General features: G+C 49.2%; 2 protein-coding genes across 2 annotated transcripts; both read left to right on the forward strand.

Moving 5' to 3' along the window:
• Window positions 1–3,750: 3,750 nt before the first annotated feature.
• On the forward strand, window positions 3,751–9,055 carry LOC110472165 (acyl-coenzyme A thioesterase 5-like). Its single transcript, XM_021533618.2, has 3 exons — window positions 3,751–4,360; window positions 6,918–7,120; window positions 7,768–9,055. Exons 1-3 carry the CDS (start codon window positions 3,751–3,753, stop codon window positions 8,347–8,349), a joined length of 1,395 nt encoding a protein of 464 aa, XP_021389293.1. The 3' UTR covers window positions 8,350–9,055.
• Window positions 9,056–10,506: 1,451 nt separating this feature from the next.
• Window positions 10,507–15,815, forward strand: LOC144246485 (acyl-coenzyme A thioesterase 5-like). Its single transcript, XM_077784134.1, has 3 exons — window positions 10,507–11,116; window positions 13,673–13,875; window positions 14,521–15,815. Exons 1-3 carry the CDS (start codon window positions 10,507–10,509, stop codon window positions 15,100–15,102), a joined length of 1,395 nt encoding a protein of 464 aa, XP_077640260.1. The 3' UTR covers window positions 15,103–15,815.
• Window positions 15,816–16,967: the final 1,152 nt, after the last annotated feature.

Raw genomic sequence — 16,967 nt, forward strand, 5'->3', positions numbered from 1 at the left:
TGTCCCTGGTAAATATCTTGTGTCTCAGTGGTGCCCTTTCTGGGTTGCTCTGTGTGCTCTACATGCAATCACAGGCACCAGCACTGCAGCTTTGCTGCTTGGGGCTGTGCTGCAGAGCTGCACCAGGAGCTCATGCAGCCTGCAATGGCTGCAAGCACCCCCATGTCTCTTTTGAGCACTTTAATGCCACCCAAAGATAGCATAAACTCTCCTTAGCTTTTCCTTTCACTGAACTCTGGAAATTACCTAGGCTAGAAACCTTACAGGTACTCCTCACAGATTTATGCAGGGCTAGCCAGGCACAGAGTTTCTCTTTTCTTCATTGCTCTTTCTGCAGAAAGGTATTTCTTGCTGAGACCTGCTCAGTATACTAAATTTTTTTAACTAGGAGGTGGTGATCCATTTTGATCCCAGTAAGAAAAGCATTCATATTTTGTAAGGTATCTAAAAATGCTATGTATTATAGCTAACACTAATCTACATCCCTTTAGATGCTAAGAACCCCAAACAAAGAAGCATTTTCCCATTTCACGGAGATGTGGTTCAGAGCAGAGATTGTCCCCTTTCAATCTTTTAAGGTATTGTAAGATTATTGTAAAAGGTAACAGCTTCATTTAGTCTATCTTCAGTCAAACAGTGTTTGCAAGGAAATGTCTTTCTGTGCTGTTCAGTAAGGGCAGGGCCGCATAAGCTGTGTTACCTCAGGTCCTGGGTGGGAGCTGCCTGTGGTCTACTCTGTAAGGACGAGCTTGGTTCTGTGCAGGGCAGCACAGGCCTGCAGGCCCCGTTGTACAGGCAGCACAGCACAGGCACCAAAGGCATGGGGCAGCATCGTGTCCTCCAGAGGCTACACCATGGCTACTGTAGGGGAACGTTCTGCATGCTGTGAGGCAAGGACCACGCTGAGGGTTCCTTCACGGGCTTCCAAGCAGTGCAGAAACACAAATGAAGGTACAGGGAACATATCCACCAATTTTTCCAAGCAGAGCTGAGCAGGACAGGAAGATTTTGAGAGAGTAAGCCTTTATTTGCTCTCATAATCAGACCCTTGGGGATAGGAACATAATCTTTTTGAAGGACACAAGGACCATTGAGTTTCACAACATCTACAGGGACACAAAAAGTGGGGAGGGGAGTTGGTAGTCCCCCATGTGCCTGTCACTTTGCCACTTTGGAGAAAGATAAAGAAATACTAATCTGATTTAGCTAGCACCTGACAGAATGCTCACCTAGGAAAGGGGAAGGATCAAACACGTATGTGCTGGAAGGGCAGAGCATGGGTACTATTCAGATACTTCCATCTCAGAGTGACTGAGAGGAGACACCTGCATTTTTTGAAGCAGCTTTCATGAATTGTCACCACATGCCCACATGTGAACCCATAGTCTAGAAAATATAAAGAAAAAATCCTTTACTGGTAGCCAACAGTGGGGGGTTGACCTTGGCTGGTTGTTGGATATCTGCCAAGCCACTCTTTCAATCCTCTTTAGCAACAGGAGAGGTGGAGAAACTAAGAAGAGAAACCTTACAGGTAAAGATAAGGACAGCGAGTAATTAATCAATATTTTGCCCAACATCATGGGCAAAACAGATTTAACTTAGAGAAGATTAATTTAAATCATTGCCAATAAATAACAGATTAGACAGAGAGATATAAAAAGAAATTTAAAAACACCTCCCCCTCATCTTTGAGCAGCATCATATACATTTCTGAGCTGGCTGAAACTGTCCCTGTCCAATATAGGAAAACCCCGATCTCTTCTTACAGTCTCCCAATATCAAAACATTCCCACTTTAGCTCTAAATAATCTCATTTTCTCTTGTAATCACAGCTCAAAAGGTCTTATTGTGCTTGTTCTCTCTTGGCTATCATAAGGGAATGTTTTGCATGGAATAGAAAAAATTTTTGTGTAGGAGGTGCCTGTCATTTGTTCAGAAGGAACAGGATTCATTGCTATGACTTTCTTCATGACATTTTGGAAACTCTCAGCATTAGACAGTCTTACCCTCCATGAATCAGCTGTTGTGCTTTTCAGCTCCGCACTGATGAGCATTTCCTCCTATCTCCCAGGTGAAGGGTCCAGGGGTTGGCCTGCTCGGTTTCTCCAAAGGAGGTGAAGTGTCCCTTGCCATGGCTGCCTTCCTGAAGAACATCATGGAAATACTCTTCTGGTGACTGTGTCATTGCAATGGAAATGTCTCTGACTTCTGTGCTGCTGGAAGTGTGTAAGAGTGGCTGCTTTGGCCAGGATGCTTGGCTATCTCTGGTTAAACCTTGGGAAAGGTTGTTTGCCTTCTTGGTTACTGGGGTGAGAATTGCAATAAAGAGTGTGAAATTTGAAAGCTGTGTAATCATTTGTTGTTTGTTTAGAAGCAGGTTTTGCATCTTGACCTCTCTCCCATCCCAGGGTAGATCAAGGGCCCTGTTGGTTGAAAGGCCCTGAGAGCCTCCTGCCCTCCTCAGCAGGTAAGCCACACTCACTCCAAAACATCTGCATACAATAAACTGCCACCAGCACCCCCGACTGCTTTGTGAGGACAAAACCAGGGCCCAGGGAGCACCATTTCTGTCAGACCTGGAGGGCTGCCACCTCCTTTGTGAACACCATCACCCTGCACCAGCTGAAACAGCTGTCCTGGGTTTCTCCATTTTGCAGGTGTCCTCCAGGCCCGTTTGGTACACACAGGGCAAACCTCAGAGCCAGCAGCTGCCTCTCAGCCCTGTCACATTTTCAGCACCTACACATTGTAGCCTTTCCTTGCCCAGCATGATTCAGCAGCACCTACTGACATCTCTGGGCCTGCCCTAGCATGGGTAAGGCTCTTTGAGCATGGGCTAAAGTGGGCCAGAAGAGAATGTGACAGAGCGGAAGGGAGGGAGGAACAAAGTCTTGGGGTAGCTCATGGCAATGCCAGGTGCTGTCACACACAAAAGGTGCAAGACCACATGACACAGGAGATTCTGGGAGAGCAGTGCTGGCTGGTGGGACTGCCTCTGCCTGAGATGTTCCCAGACCTGCAGCTTGGCTGAGTTTGAGGGAAAAAAACAGAACCTGTGGGAGAAACCCAGGAAGGAGGGATGCAACTGTGTCTGTGTCCAGTCCAGCAGGCCTGCTGTAGAAAACTTTGACCACAGCAGATAAGCACACTATGCATCAACAGCTGGAGAGAGCAGCTGCCTTTTGGAGATCTTAGTATCATGGAATATTTCAGGTTGAAAGGGACCTTTAATGTGATATAGTCCAACCCCCCTGCAATAAGCAACTAGATCAGATTGCTCAGAGCCCTGTCCAGCCTTGGATGCTTCCAGGCACGGGACATCCACTGCCTCTCTGGGCGACCTGGGACAGTGTTTTACTACCCTTAAAAAACTACCTTATGTCTAATCTAAGTATCAACTGTCTTTTAGTTTAAAACCATTGCCCTACTAACAAATTTGTCCCCATTTTACAGGCCTCTTCAGGTTACTGAAAGGTGGCAATAAGGTGTCCCTGGAGCTTTCTCTTCTTTGAGCTGAGATGCTCCATCAGTGTCAGGGGATCAGCTGTAATGATTCTGCCCTGCTGTGGGTGCTGGCAGGGATGCAGCAGTGGCTCCAGGCAAATCTGGTATCTCCCAGTACGTGTAGATCCACACCATTCCTGCTTAAATTCCCCCCACCCCCGCCTGTGTGTGGGAAACCGCATTTATAAAAGAAGCCTCAGCTTGAATGCAGACACAACTCACAGTGTACTCAACAACTGCGGAGCTATGGGGCAGGTCAGCGCCCGCTCGCTGTGCCGGGCCAGCTCCAGCGCCTGGCAGAGGCGGCTGCCCTGGCCCGGCCCCGCGCCCGCAGCCCCGCGGGGCCGCAGCCCCGCGTGGAGCCCCGGGACAGCCCCCGCCCGGGGACTCTCCTCCGTGGCCCCCTCCATCCGCCTGTCGCCCGCCGCCCGCAGCCTCTTCGATGAGCCGCTGGCCATCGCCGTGCAGGGCCTCGGCCCGCGGCAGCAGGTCACTCTGCGCGCGTCCTTGCGGGACGAGACCGGAGAGCTCTTCCAGGCCAGTGCGCGCTACCGGGCGGGCGACGACGGCGAGCTGGACCTCGCCCGCTGTCCTGCGCTGCCGGGAGGCAGCTTCTCCGGCCTGGAGCCCATGGGGCTGCTCTGGGCTTTGCAGCCCCAGAAGCCTTTCTGGCGGCTGGTAAAGCGGGACGTGCAGAGCCCCTTCCTCCTGCAGCTGGAGGTGTTTGAGGGCCACGGCGAGCGCCGCGGGCGGCTCCTGGCCCAGGCGCAGCACGAGCGGGCGTTCCTGCGGGACGGGGTGCGGAGAGTCCCGGTGCGAGAAGGGAGGATCCGGGCGACGCTTTTCCTGCCCACTGGTGAGTACCAACTGCAGCCATCCTGCTCTCTCTAAACCGGTGTTTGGTTGGTGAAAGTTGTTCCATGACCTCTGTGAAGGGGTCTATTAAAGACCCATGTCCTTTCCCCCATCCTTTTCTCTTCCCTCCCATGCCACTGACCAGCCTGACCATCCTTTCCAATTCACCTGCCCATGCATGTGCCAGGACACAGTTGCAGAAGGGAGAGGAATAACCATTTTTACCTGGGCCTTGAAGTTAAAAAAAGAAAATAGAACACCAAAAAACAACCATGAATAAATTCACGGCAAGTGAATGTGAATGTGCCAGGAGAGCTGCTGGACAAGAAGCTGCAGAATACAGAGGCGGGGAAGGGCTCTGTGACAGTCATTGTGATTCTTACTCACTGGGAGGGGTCGCGGTTCTCTCTTCTCCCCCAACAGCAACTAATTATAGTAACTATTTGGTGACCATAGCCCACCATATTGGGGTGAGTATCACCAGTTTGTGAAAAAAGGAAGAGGAGGGGCTCAAGAACATTTACAGGGAATAAATCTTTCCAGCAGGAAAAGACAGTTACCGAATTGCTCCGGAAAAGGTGCAGAGCATCTTTTGGAGATGTAAGGCTTGGCCAAAACAACACCTGTCTCCAGCATCTTCTGGGCAGCTACACCAAGACTTTCCTGGCAGAGTCCCGGGTGTGGGAAGGCTGATATCACACATTTAGCATCCCGCCCACAACTAAGCCAGGACTCCCTCCCCTGCCTCACCTCTACCCCATCTGCTGACTAGGAGAGGGAAGAAGCCACCTGCATACCCTCTATATCCAAAATGTCCCACTTCCCCTCAGCTGAGGCACTTTCAGTAAGTCAAACGATAGTGCATTTCCTCCGAGTTCCCTGACTCCACCTTTTGCCTGTGTTTTAAAATGTGGCCCTTGCCACACGTTGCCTGGCACTTTGAATTGTTTCATAGGCACTTTGAGTTGTTTCCTAGGCATCAGATAAAAAGCACTTATCCCTACCCTACTGCCACCACAAACAAGCTTCAACTTAGCAGGACTGTAAACTCAGTCTGCAGGCAGTATTTCTCTTAGTTCTATTTGGAGATGTGTTTCACAACCATGATTTCACCACACTCAAATTGTCCTGCACTGAGGTACCCCATCATGATTTTCAGTTCCTGAGCCTGCTTTCTATACCACACATCTCCACATTCAGGTTCAGTAGTTGGATACTCCTCAGCAAATGGCATAAGGCTATGTAGAGGCCGAGAGCTCAAAGGACTTTTGCTACAGTACTGTTGCACCTCCCTTGAGCACCCCCATGGCCTCGTTCAGCTGTACCACCTCCTCTGGGCTTGTTCAGTGCAAGTCCACAGAATCCTGCCACACTCAGCTGAGCCATGAGCCACAGACAACTGCCCTCCTCACCCCTGGCCACACAGCCACTGCTCTGAGTGCTCATAGCCTGTGAAGCACCAGTAGATGTGCTGCTGCCTGCATGCAAACAGCCAAAAAAAGGAAGAACACAGCAACACTTTTGACAGCAGGGCTCTCCTTGATCCAAGGCAGAGAGTGAACAGATGCTGTGCTCGCTCTCTCCTCATCTCTGTGACACCCACCCTGCAGCACATTCCCACCTTCCACCTGCAGCCTTATTTGTGGATTCATGGGCCACTGTGGTGTAGGGTGTGAAGCTGTGGTAGAAAGGCATTCTCAAAGTGTGGGAGGCATGAGCCCACTCAGGCCTGTGGCTGTCCTCAAGCCAGAAGTAGGTGTGAGCTAGGTCTTCTCCACTCCCCAACAGGTCCAGGGTCACCTTCTCTGGTCTGTGGCTTGTGAGGCTTTCCTGTAGGTTTTAGTCCCAAAACTAATCAGGCTGAAGAAATACGACATGCAAAGCATTCTCTTTCCCTGCACTGGCTGGACAGGTTCAGGATTCTCCCAGGATGAGGAAAAGAGCATCCTGGACCAAGAAAGATCCAAACAGAGATCTGCTGATCTGCTGATTACCCACTGAGATACCTGTGACATCCTGTGCAGAATTTGATACTGATTGTTGCCAGACACAACTAGCAAAAGAAAAAAAAGTAATGGTTTGGGTGACTTACAGCTTTTCAAAGGATCCCAAATATTAAAAAGCCACAATACAAACAAAAAAATCTTACAGTTTCTAGTTTGCATTGCATCTATCAAACCATGATACCTTGAGGATTCTTATAGTGGTAGATGAAGCACTTCTTGTTACAGGGCTGCTTACAGGAAGAGAATTTGGAACAAGATTCTTTTACCAAAGACCTGTTGACCCTAAGCACTATGCACAGTACTGCTGATTACTAAAAGAAATAAAGGTTTGCACCTTACCTAAGAGGTTATGTTCATGCACTTTTTTTCCTCTGCAACACATTCTAGAATTTTTTCAGGTGCTGACACTGCACAGCTGACTGATAGTGTCTTTTCCCCATTAGATGCTTTTCTGCAGTTCCTGTTTGGTACCTCATTTGATGCATTCCAAACTAGAGAAACACTGAAAGGAATCATTTCAGGCAATTCTGATCTTTGTCTTGTTTGCTCCAGGAGAAGACACCTTTCCAGGGATCATTGATATACATGGATATGGAAGAGGTCTTTTTGAGTCCAGAGCAAGCCTGCTGGCCAGTCATGGCTTTGCCACACTCGCCCTGGCTTATTATCAATTTGATGATCTGCCCCAGGAACCAAAGGAACTCCACCTAGAATATTTTGAAGAGGCAGTGAACTATATGCTGCAGCACCCACAGGTAGGAACACCCGTTTCCTCTGAGTTCCAGGAACCACTTCTGTAAAGTCCTCTAACTTTGCCCAAGTCATCTTTGGAGGAAGCTGCAGAAATACTCACCTGGTAGGGCTGGCCTTTGCAAAGATTTTGGGTGTCTGAGTTCTAGGAAAGAGAAGGGGCAAGTATATATGCACTGGAAGAGGGGTGGAAAGAGAGACACAAAGACAGAGGAACATCACAAGAGACAGATCAGATGTAACCAGGTGGGAAGTGTGTGAAGGAGAAAGCCTTCATGAGTTGCCAACAAATGTCCTCCTACAGTTTCAAGAGTGAAAAGTAAAGAGAATCTGCCAGGGTCTAAGACTAATAATTCATAGCTGTGACCTACAAGCTGTCCCCAGATGGATGAAATAATGTCCCTCACTCCTGTCTGATTCCAGCATACCAGGGAACATTCTGATTGCGAGTGGTTTGAAGTACAATGTGAGGAGGAAGTATAGGAGGTGCCGGAGGGTGTGCCTGTCATTTGTTCAGAAGGAACAGGATTCATTGCTATGACTTTCTTCATGACATTTTGGAAACTCTCAGCATTAGACAGTCTTACCCTCCATGAATCAGCTGTTGTGCTTTTCAGCTCAGCACTGATGAGCATTTCCTCCTATCTCCCAGGTGAAGGGTCCAGGGGTTGGCCTGCTCGGTTTCTCCAAAGGAGGTGAAGTGTCCCTTGCCATGGCTGCCTTCCTGAAGAACATCATGGCTGTTGCTTCCCTCAATGCCTCTGTTGCTGCTACATGTATTCCTTTCTCTTACAAGGATAAAATCATCCCCACTGTGACCGTATATGAACACAAAGCCAAGGCCACCAATTCCAAATTCCTTGATTATTCTGAAGTCATTGATGATCCCTTTCAAGCCCCTGGCAACCAAAGCCGGATCCCACTAGAGAAAGCTGAGGCACAATTTCTATTTGTGGTGGGCCAAGATGACCGTGTTGTCAAAAGTGAGTATTATGCTACTGGACTCTGCAAGCTTCTGCAGGCTCAAGGGAAGGAAAATTTTCAGATTCTCTCCTACCCTGGAACAGGGCACTGCATAGACCCACCCTTTTTCCCCTTGTACCACATAGGAAGCCACCCCATTTTTCACAAGCGAGCAGTCCTGGGTGGGGAGCCCAGGGCTTATTCTAAAGCTCAGGTTCATGCTTGGTCACAGATCCAGGCATTTTTCAAAAAGTATTTAATTGCCAACTAATGTGCAACAAATAATGTGCAAGCTACACACAACTTTGAACAACCAGATCTGATAAATTCTACTACAGTTATCATGTCAAACCTTGTCACAGCTGTACCAGTACAACTACAATATCTTCAATACCTTTGCACATCCATAACACAGAAAATAAATGGATTTGCCTTTTCTGTTCCCCTCTCAACCTCGTTGCTCAAGTGTCAAGAAAAGGAATGGTGGTTTTTGCATTAGTCTTTGATAAAACAGGTCATGTGCAAAATGCAGTTACGTTTCTTGGGTGGTTTCTATTCCTCTAATACTTGACAGCGCTTTCCATATCACTGTGGTCTCTACATGCATATGCTATCCTCATGTCATACTAATTGTCTCTAATGACAGTTTTGGAGCAGGGATTTCACTGCTCTTCTGGTGACTGTGTCATTGCAATGGAAATGTCCCTGATTTCTGTGCTGCTGAAAGTGTGTAAGAATGGCTGCTATGGCCAGGATGCTGGGCTGTCTCTGGTGAAGCCTTGGGAAAGGTTGTTTGCCTTTTGTGCCTTCTTCCCTTCCAAAATAAGTGCTCTGGCTTGTGGATACTTCTGGCCCTGAGATATCATGCAAAAAACTTTCTCTTGAATTTACAGCCATTTTTATCTTCTCCTACATGATGTGGAACATTTCGTTCTTTGTTACTGGGATGAGAATTGTAATAAAGAGACTGAGATTTAAAAGCCATGGAGTCTTTTGCTGTGCTTTGGTTAGAAGCAGGGTTTGCCACTTGACTACTTTCTCATCCCAGGGTGAAGGCTTAAGAAAGCTTCCAGCAACTTGGGATCAAAGGTTGCCCAGGTGGGAACAGGAGGCCATAGAAGATGGACACATAGCCCCCTTACCTTCACTCTCTTCCACAGCTCTTGTGTCACCAAGCATGGAGCAGAAGGAATTTTGCTGAAGCCTCCAAGATCCTTTCCCTTAGCATCTGTTCCCACATATGGTCAAGCCCATGATCAAATCCAGTAGTGCAAGGCACAGAGCATTGTTCTCAACAATAGGAGTAGTTGCCAGACATTCAGTGCTAGACACCAGACAACATACCCAAATGTTAGATGGCAGAACATCTCACCTGTTTGCAGAGAAAGGGTAATTTCCACGGTGAATTAAAGATTGCCAGATATCTCTGACCACTTAATATTTCCAATTAGGGTGATGCTTGAGATTCTCTTAGATGTTTCCACTTCTTTCACACCTCTAAGACAGAGAGGAGGAGCTCAGAGCATGAGGCATCCCTGCCTGCATCTCCCAGGAAGAGTGGGACCTTCAGGAAACAACTCTTCCTCTGCAGTTCCCTTTGGATCAGAAGATCCATCTCTGCCTAAGATGTACTGAATGACCCTGTTTTTTAAATCCTTGCACAATCCATTACTAGAAGAGCCATGTTTCCTGACCTACCTAAATAGTCTGTGAAAGTGCTCCTCCTTTTTTTGCTCCTGCATCCCTGACCACCCTGACCATCCTTCCTAATATACCTGTCTGTGTGGCTGCCTAGGCTGGCCAGAGCCTGGAGGAGACATAACCCACCTTTCCCATGCCTTGGGGCAACGAACAGAGAAGCAGAGCAGGCAAGGAGAAAAGAAGCAATGGTGAGCAAGTACTGGTGTGACTTCTCTCTGCTTCGGCTGGAGCCGGCCCTTGTTGCAGTCCCTTGGCTGAGTGGCACGGCACAGCTCGACCGTGCCGTGCCTGTCCCATCTCTGTACGGTCTGTCTTACACCGGCCCTTCCCTCTCCAGTGAATTCCGACTGCGATTCTGCTCGGTGGCTCGTCTTCTCCCCATGTCTCCTGCCTGCAGCCCCCGTCCGGCCCGGGAGAGCTCAGGGGGACACCGAGGAGCTCGCCGAGGCCCCGAGGGTTTCAAAGACTCGGTAGCCTTTGGATGAAGCCTCCCACAGCCGGGGAAGGCAGCGGGGGGAAGACAGGAGAAGAGGCGAGGAGGCAGGCATGCAAGGAAGTAGGGAGGCACGGAAACCGGCAGGCAGGCAGGAGGGAAGCAGGCGGGCGGCACAAGGGACCTGCTCCTCCCCGCCGGGGCGTGCCAGCGGCACTCCAGGCCCGAGCCCGGCCCAGGTTCCGCGAGGATCTGCCCTAGAAACCGCCCCCAAGGGCGGGAGCGATCCGGACTATGGGGCAGGTCAGCGCCCGCTCGCTGTGCCGGGCCAGCTCCAGCGCCTGGCAGAGGCGGCTGCCCTGGCCCGGCCCCGCGCCCGCAGCCCCGCGGGGCCGCAGCCCCGCGTGGAGCCCCGGGACAGCCCCCGCCCGGGGACTCTCCTCCGTGGCCCCCTCCATCCGCCTGTCGCCCGCCGCCCGCAGCCTCTTCGATGAGCCGCTGGCCATCGCCGTGCAGGGCCTCGGCCCGCGGCAGCAGGTCACTCTGCGCGCGTCCTTGCGGGACGAGACCGGAGAGCTCTTCCAGGCCAGTGCGCGCTACCGGGCGGGCGACGACGGCGAGCTGGACCTCGCCCGCTGTCCTGCGCTGCCGGGAGGCAGCTTCTCCGGCCTGGAGCCCATGGGGCTGCTCTGGGCTTTGCAGCCCCAGAAGCCTTTCTGGCGGCTGGTAAAGCGGGACGTGCAGAGCCCCTTCCTCCTGCAGCTGGAGGTGTTTGAGGGCCACGGCGAGCGCCGCGGGCGGCTCCTGGCCCAGGCGCAGCACGAGCGGGCGTTCCTGCGGGACGGGGTGCGGAGAGTCCCGGTGCGAGAAGGGAGGATCCGGGCGACGCTTTTCCTGCCCACTGGTGAGTACCAACTGCAGCCATCCTGCTCTCTCTAAACCGGTGTTTGGTTGGTGAAAGTTGTTCCATGACCTCTGTGAAGGGGTCTATTAAAGACCCATGTCCTTTCCCCCATCCTTTTCTCTTCCCTCCCATGCCACTGACCAGCCTGACCATCCTTTCCAATTCACCTGCCCATGCATGTGCCAGGACACAGTTGCAGAAGGGAGAGGAATAACCATTTTTACCTGGGCCTTGAAGTTAAAAAAAGAAAATAGAACACCAAAAAACAACCATGAATAAATTCACGGCAAGTGAATGTGAATGTGCCAGGAGAGCTGCTGGACAAGAAGCTGCAGAATACAGAGGCGGGGAAGGGCTCTGTGACAGTCATTGTGATTCTTACTCACTGGGAGGGGTCGCGGTTCTCTCTTCTCCCCCAACAGCAACTAATTATAGTAACTATTTGGTGACCATAGCCCACCATATTGGGGTGAGTATCACCAGTTTGTGAAAAAAGGAAGAGGAGGGGCTCAAGAACATTTACAGGGAATAAATCTTTCCAGCAGGAAAAGACAGTTACCGAATTGCTCCGGAAAAGGTGCAGAGCATCTTTTGGAGATGTAAGGCTTGGCCAAAACAACACCTGTCTCCAGCATCTTCTCGGCAGCTACACCAAGACTTTCCTGGCAGAGTCCCGGGTGTGGGAAGGCTGATATCACACATTTAGCATCCCACCCACAACTAAGCCAGGACTCCCTCCCCTGCCTCACCTCTACCCCATCTGCTGACTAGGAGAGGGAAGAAGCCACCTGCATACCCTCTATATCCAAAATGTCCCACTTCCCCTCAGCTGAGGCACTTTCAGTAAGTCAAACGATAGTGCATTTCCTCCAAGTTCCCTGACTCCACCTTTTGCCTGTGTTTTAAAATGTGGCCCTTGCCACACGTTGCCTGGCACTTTGAATTGTTTCATAGGCACTTTGAGTTGTTTCCTAGGCATCAGATAAAAAGCACTTATCCCTACCCTACTGCCACCACAAACAAGCTTCAACTTAGCAGGACTGTAAACTCCGTCTGTAGGCAGTATTTCTCTTAGTTCTATTTGGAGATGTGTTTCACAACCATGATTTCACCACACTCAAATTGTCCTGCATTGAGGTACCCCATCATGATTTTCAGTTCCTGAGCCTGCTTTCTATACCACACATCTCCACATTCAGGTTCAGTAGTTGGATACTCCTCAGCAAATGGCATAAGGCTATGTAGAGGCCGAGAGCTCAAAGGACTTTTGCTACAGTACTGTTGCACCTCCCTTGAGCACCCCCATGGCCTCGTTCAGCTGTACCACCTCCTCTGGGCTTGTTCAGTGCAAGTCCACAGAATCCTGCCACACTCAGCTGAGCCATGAGCCACAGACAACTGCCCTCCTCACCCCTGGCCACACAGCCACTGCTCTGAGTGCTCATAGCCTGTGAAGCACCAGTAGATGTGCTGCTGCCTGCATGCAAACAGCCAAAAAAGGAAGAACACAGCAACACTTTTGACAGCAGGGCTCTCCTTGATCCAAGGCAGAGAGTGAACAGATGCTGTGCTCGCTCTCTCCTCATCTCTGTGACACCCACCCTGCAGCACATTCCCACCTTCCACCTGCAGCCTTATTTGTGGATTCATGGGCCACTGTGGTGTAGGGTGTGAAGCTGTGGTAGAAAGGCATTCTCAAAGTGTGGGAGGCATGAGCCCACTCAGGCCTGTGGCTGTCCTCAAGCCAGAAGTAGGTGTGAGCTAGGTCTTCTCCACTCCCCAACAGGTCCAGGGTCACCTTCTCTGGTCTGTGGCTTGTGAGGCTTTCCTGTAGGTTTTAGTCCCAAAACTAATCAGGCTGAAGAAATACGACATGCAAAGCATTCTCTTTCCCTGCACTGGCTGGACAGGTTCAGGATTCTCCCAGGATGAGGAAAAGAGCATCCTGGACCAAGAAAGATCCAAACAGAGATCTGCTGATCTGCTGATTACCCACTGAGATACCTGTGACATCCTGTGCAGAATTTGATACTGATTGCTGCCAGACACAACTAGCAAAAGAAAAAAAAGTAATGGTTTGGGTGACTTACAGCTTTTCAAAGGATCCCAAATATTAAAAAGCCACAATACAAACAAAAAATTTTACAGTTTCTAGTTTGCATTGCATCTATCAAACCATGATACCTTGAGGATTCTTATAGTGATAGATGAAGCACTTCTTGTTACAGGGCTGCTTACAGGAAGAGAATTTGGAACAAGATTCTTTTACCAAAGACCTGTTGACCCTAAGCACTATGCACAGTACTGCTGATTACTAAAAGAAATAAAGGTTTGCACCTTACCTAAGAGGTTATGTTCATGCACTTTTTTTTCCTCTGCAACACATTCTAGAATTTTTTCAGGTGCTGACACTGCACAGCTGACTGATAGTGTCTTTTCCCCATTAGATGCTTTTCTGCAGTTCCTGTTTGGTACCTCATTTGATGCATTCCAAACTAGAGAAACACTGAAAGGAGTAATTTCAGGCAATTCTGATCTTTGTCTTGTTTGCTCCAGGAGAAGACACCTTTCCAGGGATCATTGATATACATGGATATGGAAGAGGTCTTTTTGAGTCCAGAGCAAGCCTGCTGGCCAATCATGGCTTTGCCACACTCGCCCTGGCTTATTATCAATTTGATGATCTGCCCCAGGAACCAAAGGAACTCCACCTAGAATATTTTGAAGAGGCAGTGAACTATATGCTGCAGCACCCACAGGTAGGAACACCCTTTTCCTCTGAGTTCCAGGAACCACTTCTGTAAAGTCCTTTAACTTTGCCCAAGTCATCTTTGGAGGAAGCTGCAGAAATACTCACCTGGCAGGGCTGGCCTTTGCAAAGATTTTGGGTGTCTGAGTTCTAGGAAAGAGAAGGGGCAAGTATATATGCACTGGAAGAGGGGTGGAAAGAGAGACACAAAGACAGAGGAACATCACAAGAGACAGATCAGATGTAACCAGGTGGGAAGTGTGTGAAGGAGAAAGCCTTCATGAGTTGCCAACAAATGTCCTCCTACAGTTTCAAGAGTGAAAAGTAAAGAGAATCTGCCAGGGTCTAAGACTAATAATTCATAGCTGTGACCTACAAGCTGTCCCCAGATGGATGAAATCATGTCCCTCACTCCTGTCTGATTCCAGCATACCAGGGAACATTCTGATTGCGAGTGGTTTGAAGTACAATGTGAGGAGGAAGTATAGGAGGTGCCGGAGGGTGTGCCTGTCATTTCCAGAAGGAAAAAGATTCATTGCTATGACTTTCTTCATGACATTTTGGAAACTCTCAGCATTAGACAGTCTTGCCCTCCATGAATCAGCTGTTGTGCTTTTCAGCTCAGCACTGATGAGCATTTCCTCCTATCTCCCAGGTGAAGGGTCCAGGGGTTGGCCTGCTCGGTTTCTCCAAAGGAGGTGAAGTGTCCCTTGCCATGGCTGCCTTCCTGAAGAACATCATGGCTGTTGCTTCCCTCAATGCCTCTGTTGCTGCTACATGTATTCCTTTCTCTTACAAGGATAAAATCATCCCCACTGTGACCGTATATGAACACAAAGCCAAGGCCACCAATTCCAAATTCCTTGATTATTCTGAAGTCATTGATGATCCCTTTCAAGCCCCTGGCAACCAAAGCCGGATCCCACTAGAGAAAGCTGAGGCACAATTTCTATTTGTGGTGGGCCAAGATGACCGTGTTGTCAAAAGTGAGTATTATGCTACTGGACTCTGCAAGCTTCTGCAGGCTCAAGGGAAGGAAAATTTTCAGATTCTCTCCTACCCTGGAACAGGGCACTGCATAGACCCACCCTTTTTCCCCTTGTACCACATAGGAAGCCACCCCATTTTTCACAAGCGAGCAGTCCTGGGTGGGGAGCCCAGGGCTTATTCTAAAGCTCAGGTTCATGCTTGGTCACAGATCCAGGCATTTTTCAAAAAGTATTTAATTGCCAACTAATGTGCAACAAATAATGTGCAAGCTACACACAACTTTGAACAACCAGATCTGATAAATTCTACTACAGTTATCATGTCAAACCTTGTCACAGCTGTACCAGTACAACTACAATATCTTCAATACCTTTGCACATCCATAACACAGAAAATAAATGGATTTGCCTTTTCTGTTCCCCTCTCAACCTCGTTGCTCAAGTGTCAAGAAAAGGAATGGTGGTTTTTGCATTAGTCTTTGATAAAACAGGTCATGTGCAAAATGCAGTTACATTTCTTGGGTGGTTTCTATTCCTCTAATACTTGACAGCGCTTTCCATATCACTGTGGTCTCTACATGCATATGCTATCCTCATGTCATACTAATTGTCTCTAATGACAGTTTTGGAGCAGGGATTTCACTGCTCTTCTGGTGACTGTGTCATTGCAATGGAAATGTCCCTGATTTCTGTGCTGCTGAAAGTGTGTAAGAATGGCTGCTATGGCCAGGATGCTGGGCTGTCTCTGGTGAAGCCTTGGGAAAGGTTGTTTGCCTTTTGTGCCTTCTTCCCTTCCAAAATAAGTGCTCTGGCTTGTGGATACTTCTGGCCCTGAGATATCATGCAAAAAACTTTCTCTTGAATTTACAGCCATTTTTATCTTCTCCTACATGATGTGGAACATTTCAATCTTTGTTACTGGGATGAGAATTGTAATAAAGAGACTGAGATTTAAAAGCCATGGAGTCTTTTGCTGTGCTTTGGTTAGAAGCAGGGTTTGCCACTTGACTACTTTCTCATCCCAGGGTGAAGGCTTAAGAAAGCTTCCAGCAACTTGGGATCAAAGGTTGCCCAGGTGGGAACAGGAGGCCATAGAAGATGGACACATAGCCCCCTTACCTTCACTCTCTTCCACAGCTCTTGTGTCACCAAGCATGAAGCAGAAGGAATTTTGCTGAAGCCTCCAAGATCCTTTCCCTTAGCATCTGTTCCCACATAAGGTCAAGCCCATGATCAAATCCAGTAGTGCAAGGCACAGAGCATTGTTCTCAACAATAGGAGTAGTTGCCAGACATTCAGTGCTAGACACCAGACAACATACCCAAATGTTAGATGGCAGAACATCTCACCTGTTTGCAGAGAAAGGGTAATTTCCACGGTGAATTAAAGATTGCCAGATATCTCTGACCACTTAATATTTCCAATTAGGGTGATGCTTGAGATTCTCTTAGATGTTTCCACTTCTTTCACACCTCTAAGACAGAGAGGAGGAGCTCAGAGCATGAGGCATCCCTGCCTGCATCTCCCAGGAAGAGTGGGACCTTCAGGAAACAACTCTTCCTCTGCAGTTCCCTTTGGATCAGAAGATCCATCTCTGCCTAAGATGTACTGAATGACCCTGTTTTTTAAATCCTTGCACAATCCATTACTAGAAGAGCCATGTTTCCTGACCTACCTAAATAGTCTGTGAAAGTGCTCCTCCTTTTTTTGCTCCTGCATCCCTGACCACCCTGACCATCCTTCCTAATATACCTGTCTGTGTGGCTGCCTAGGCTGGCCAGAGCCTGGAGGAGACATAACCCACCTTTCCCATGCCTTGGGGCAACGAACAGAGAAGCAGAGCAGGCAAGGAGAAAAGAAGCAATGGTGAGCAAGTACTGGTGTGACTTCTCTCTGCTTCGGCTGGAGCCGGCCCTTGTTGCAGTCCCTTGGCTGAGTGGCACGGCACAGCTCGACCGTGCCGTGCCTGTCCCATCTCTGTACGGTCTGTCCCACACCGGCCCTTCCCTCTCCAGTGAATTCCGACTGCGATTCTGCTCGGTGGCTCGTCTTCTCCCCGTGTCTTCTGCCCGCAGCCCCCGTCCGGCCCGGGAGAGCTCAGGGGGACACCGAG

The sequence above is a fragment of the Lonchura striata genome, chromosome 6 (assembly GCF_046129695.1).
Source record: "Lonchura striata isolate bLonStr1 chromosome 6, bLonStr1.mat, whole genome shotgun sequence".
In the NCBI taxonomy this organism is placed as follows: domain Eukaryota; kingdom Metazoa; phylum Chordata; class Aves; order Passeriformes; family Estrildidae; genus Lonchura; species Lonchura striata.

Coding starts and splice junctions, on each gene's coding strand:
- LOC110472165 (XM_021533618.2), top strand. CDS start 3,751: ATGGGGCAGGTCAGCGCCCGCTCGCTGTGCCGGGCCAGCTCCAGCGCC. Junction 4,361..6,917: donor GACGCTTTTCCTGCCCACTG/GTGAGTACCAAC, acceptor TGTTTGCTCCAG/GAGAAGACACCTTTCCAGGG. Junction 7,121..7,767: donor ATATGCTGCAGCACCCACAG/GTAGGAACACCC, acceptor CCTATCTCCCAG/GTGAAGGGTCCAGGGGTTGG.
- LOC144246485 (XM_077784134.1), top strand. CDS start 10,507: ATGGGGCAGGTCAGCGCCCGCTCGCTGTGCCGGGCCAGCTCCAGCGCC. Junction 11,117..13,672: donor GACGCTTTTCCTGCCCACTG/GTGAGTACCAAC, acceptor TGTTTGCTCCAG/GAGAAGACACCTTTCCAGGG. Junction 13,876..14,520: donor ATATGCTGCAGCACCCACAG/GTAGGAACACCC, acceptor CCTATCTCCCAG/GTGAAGGGTCCAGGGGTTGG.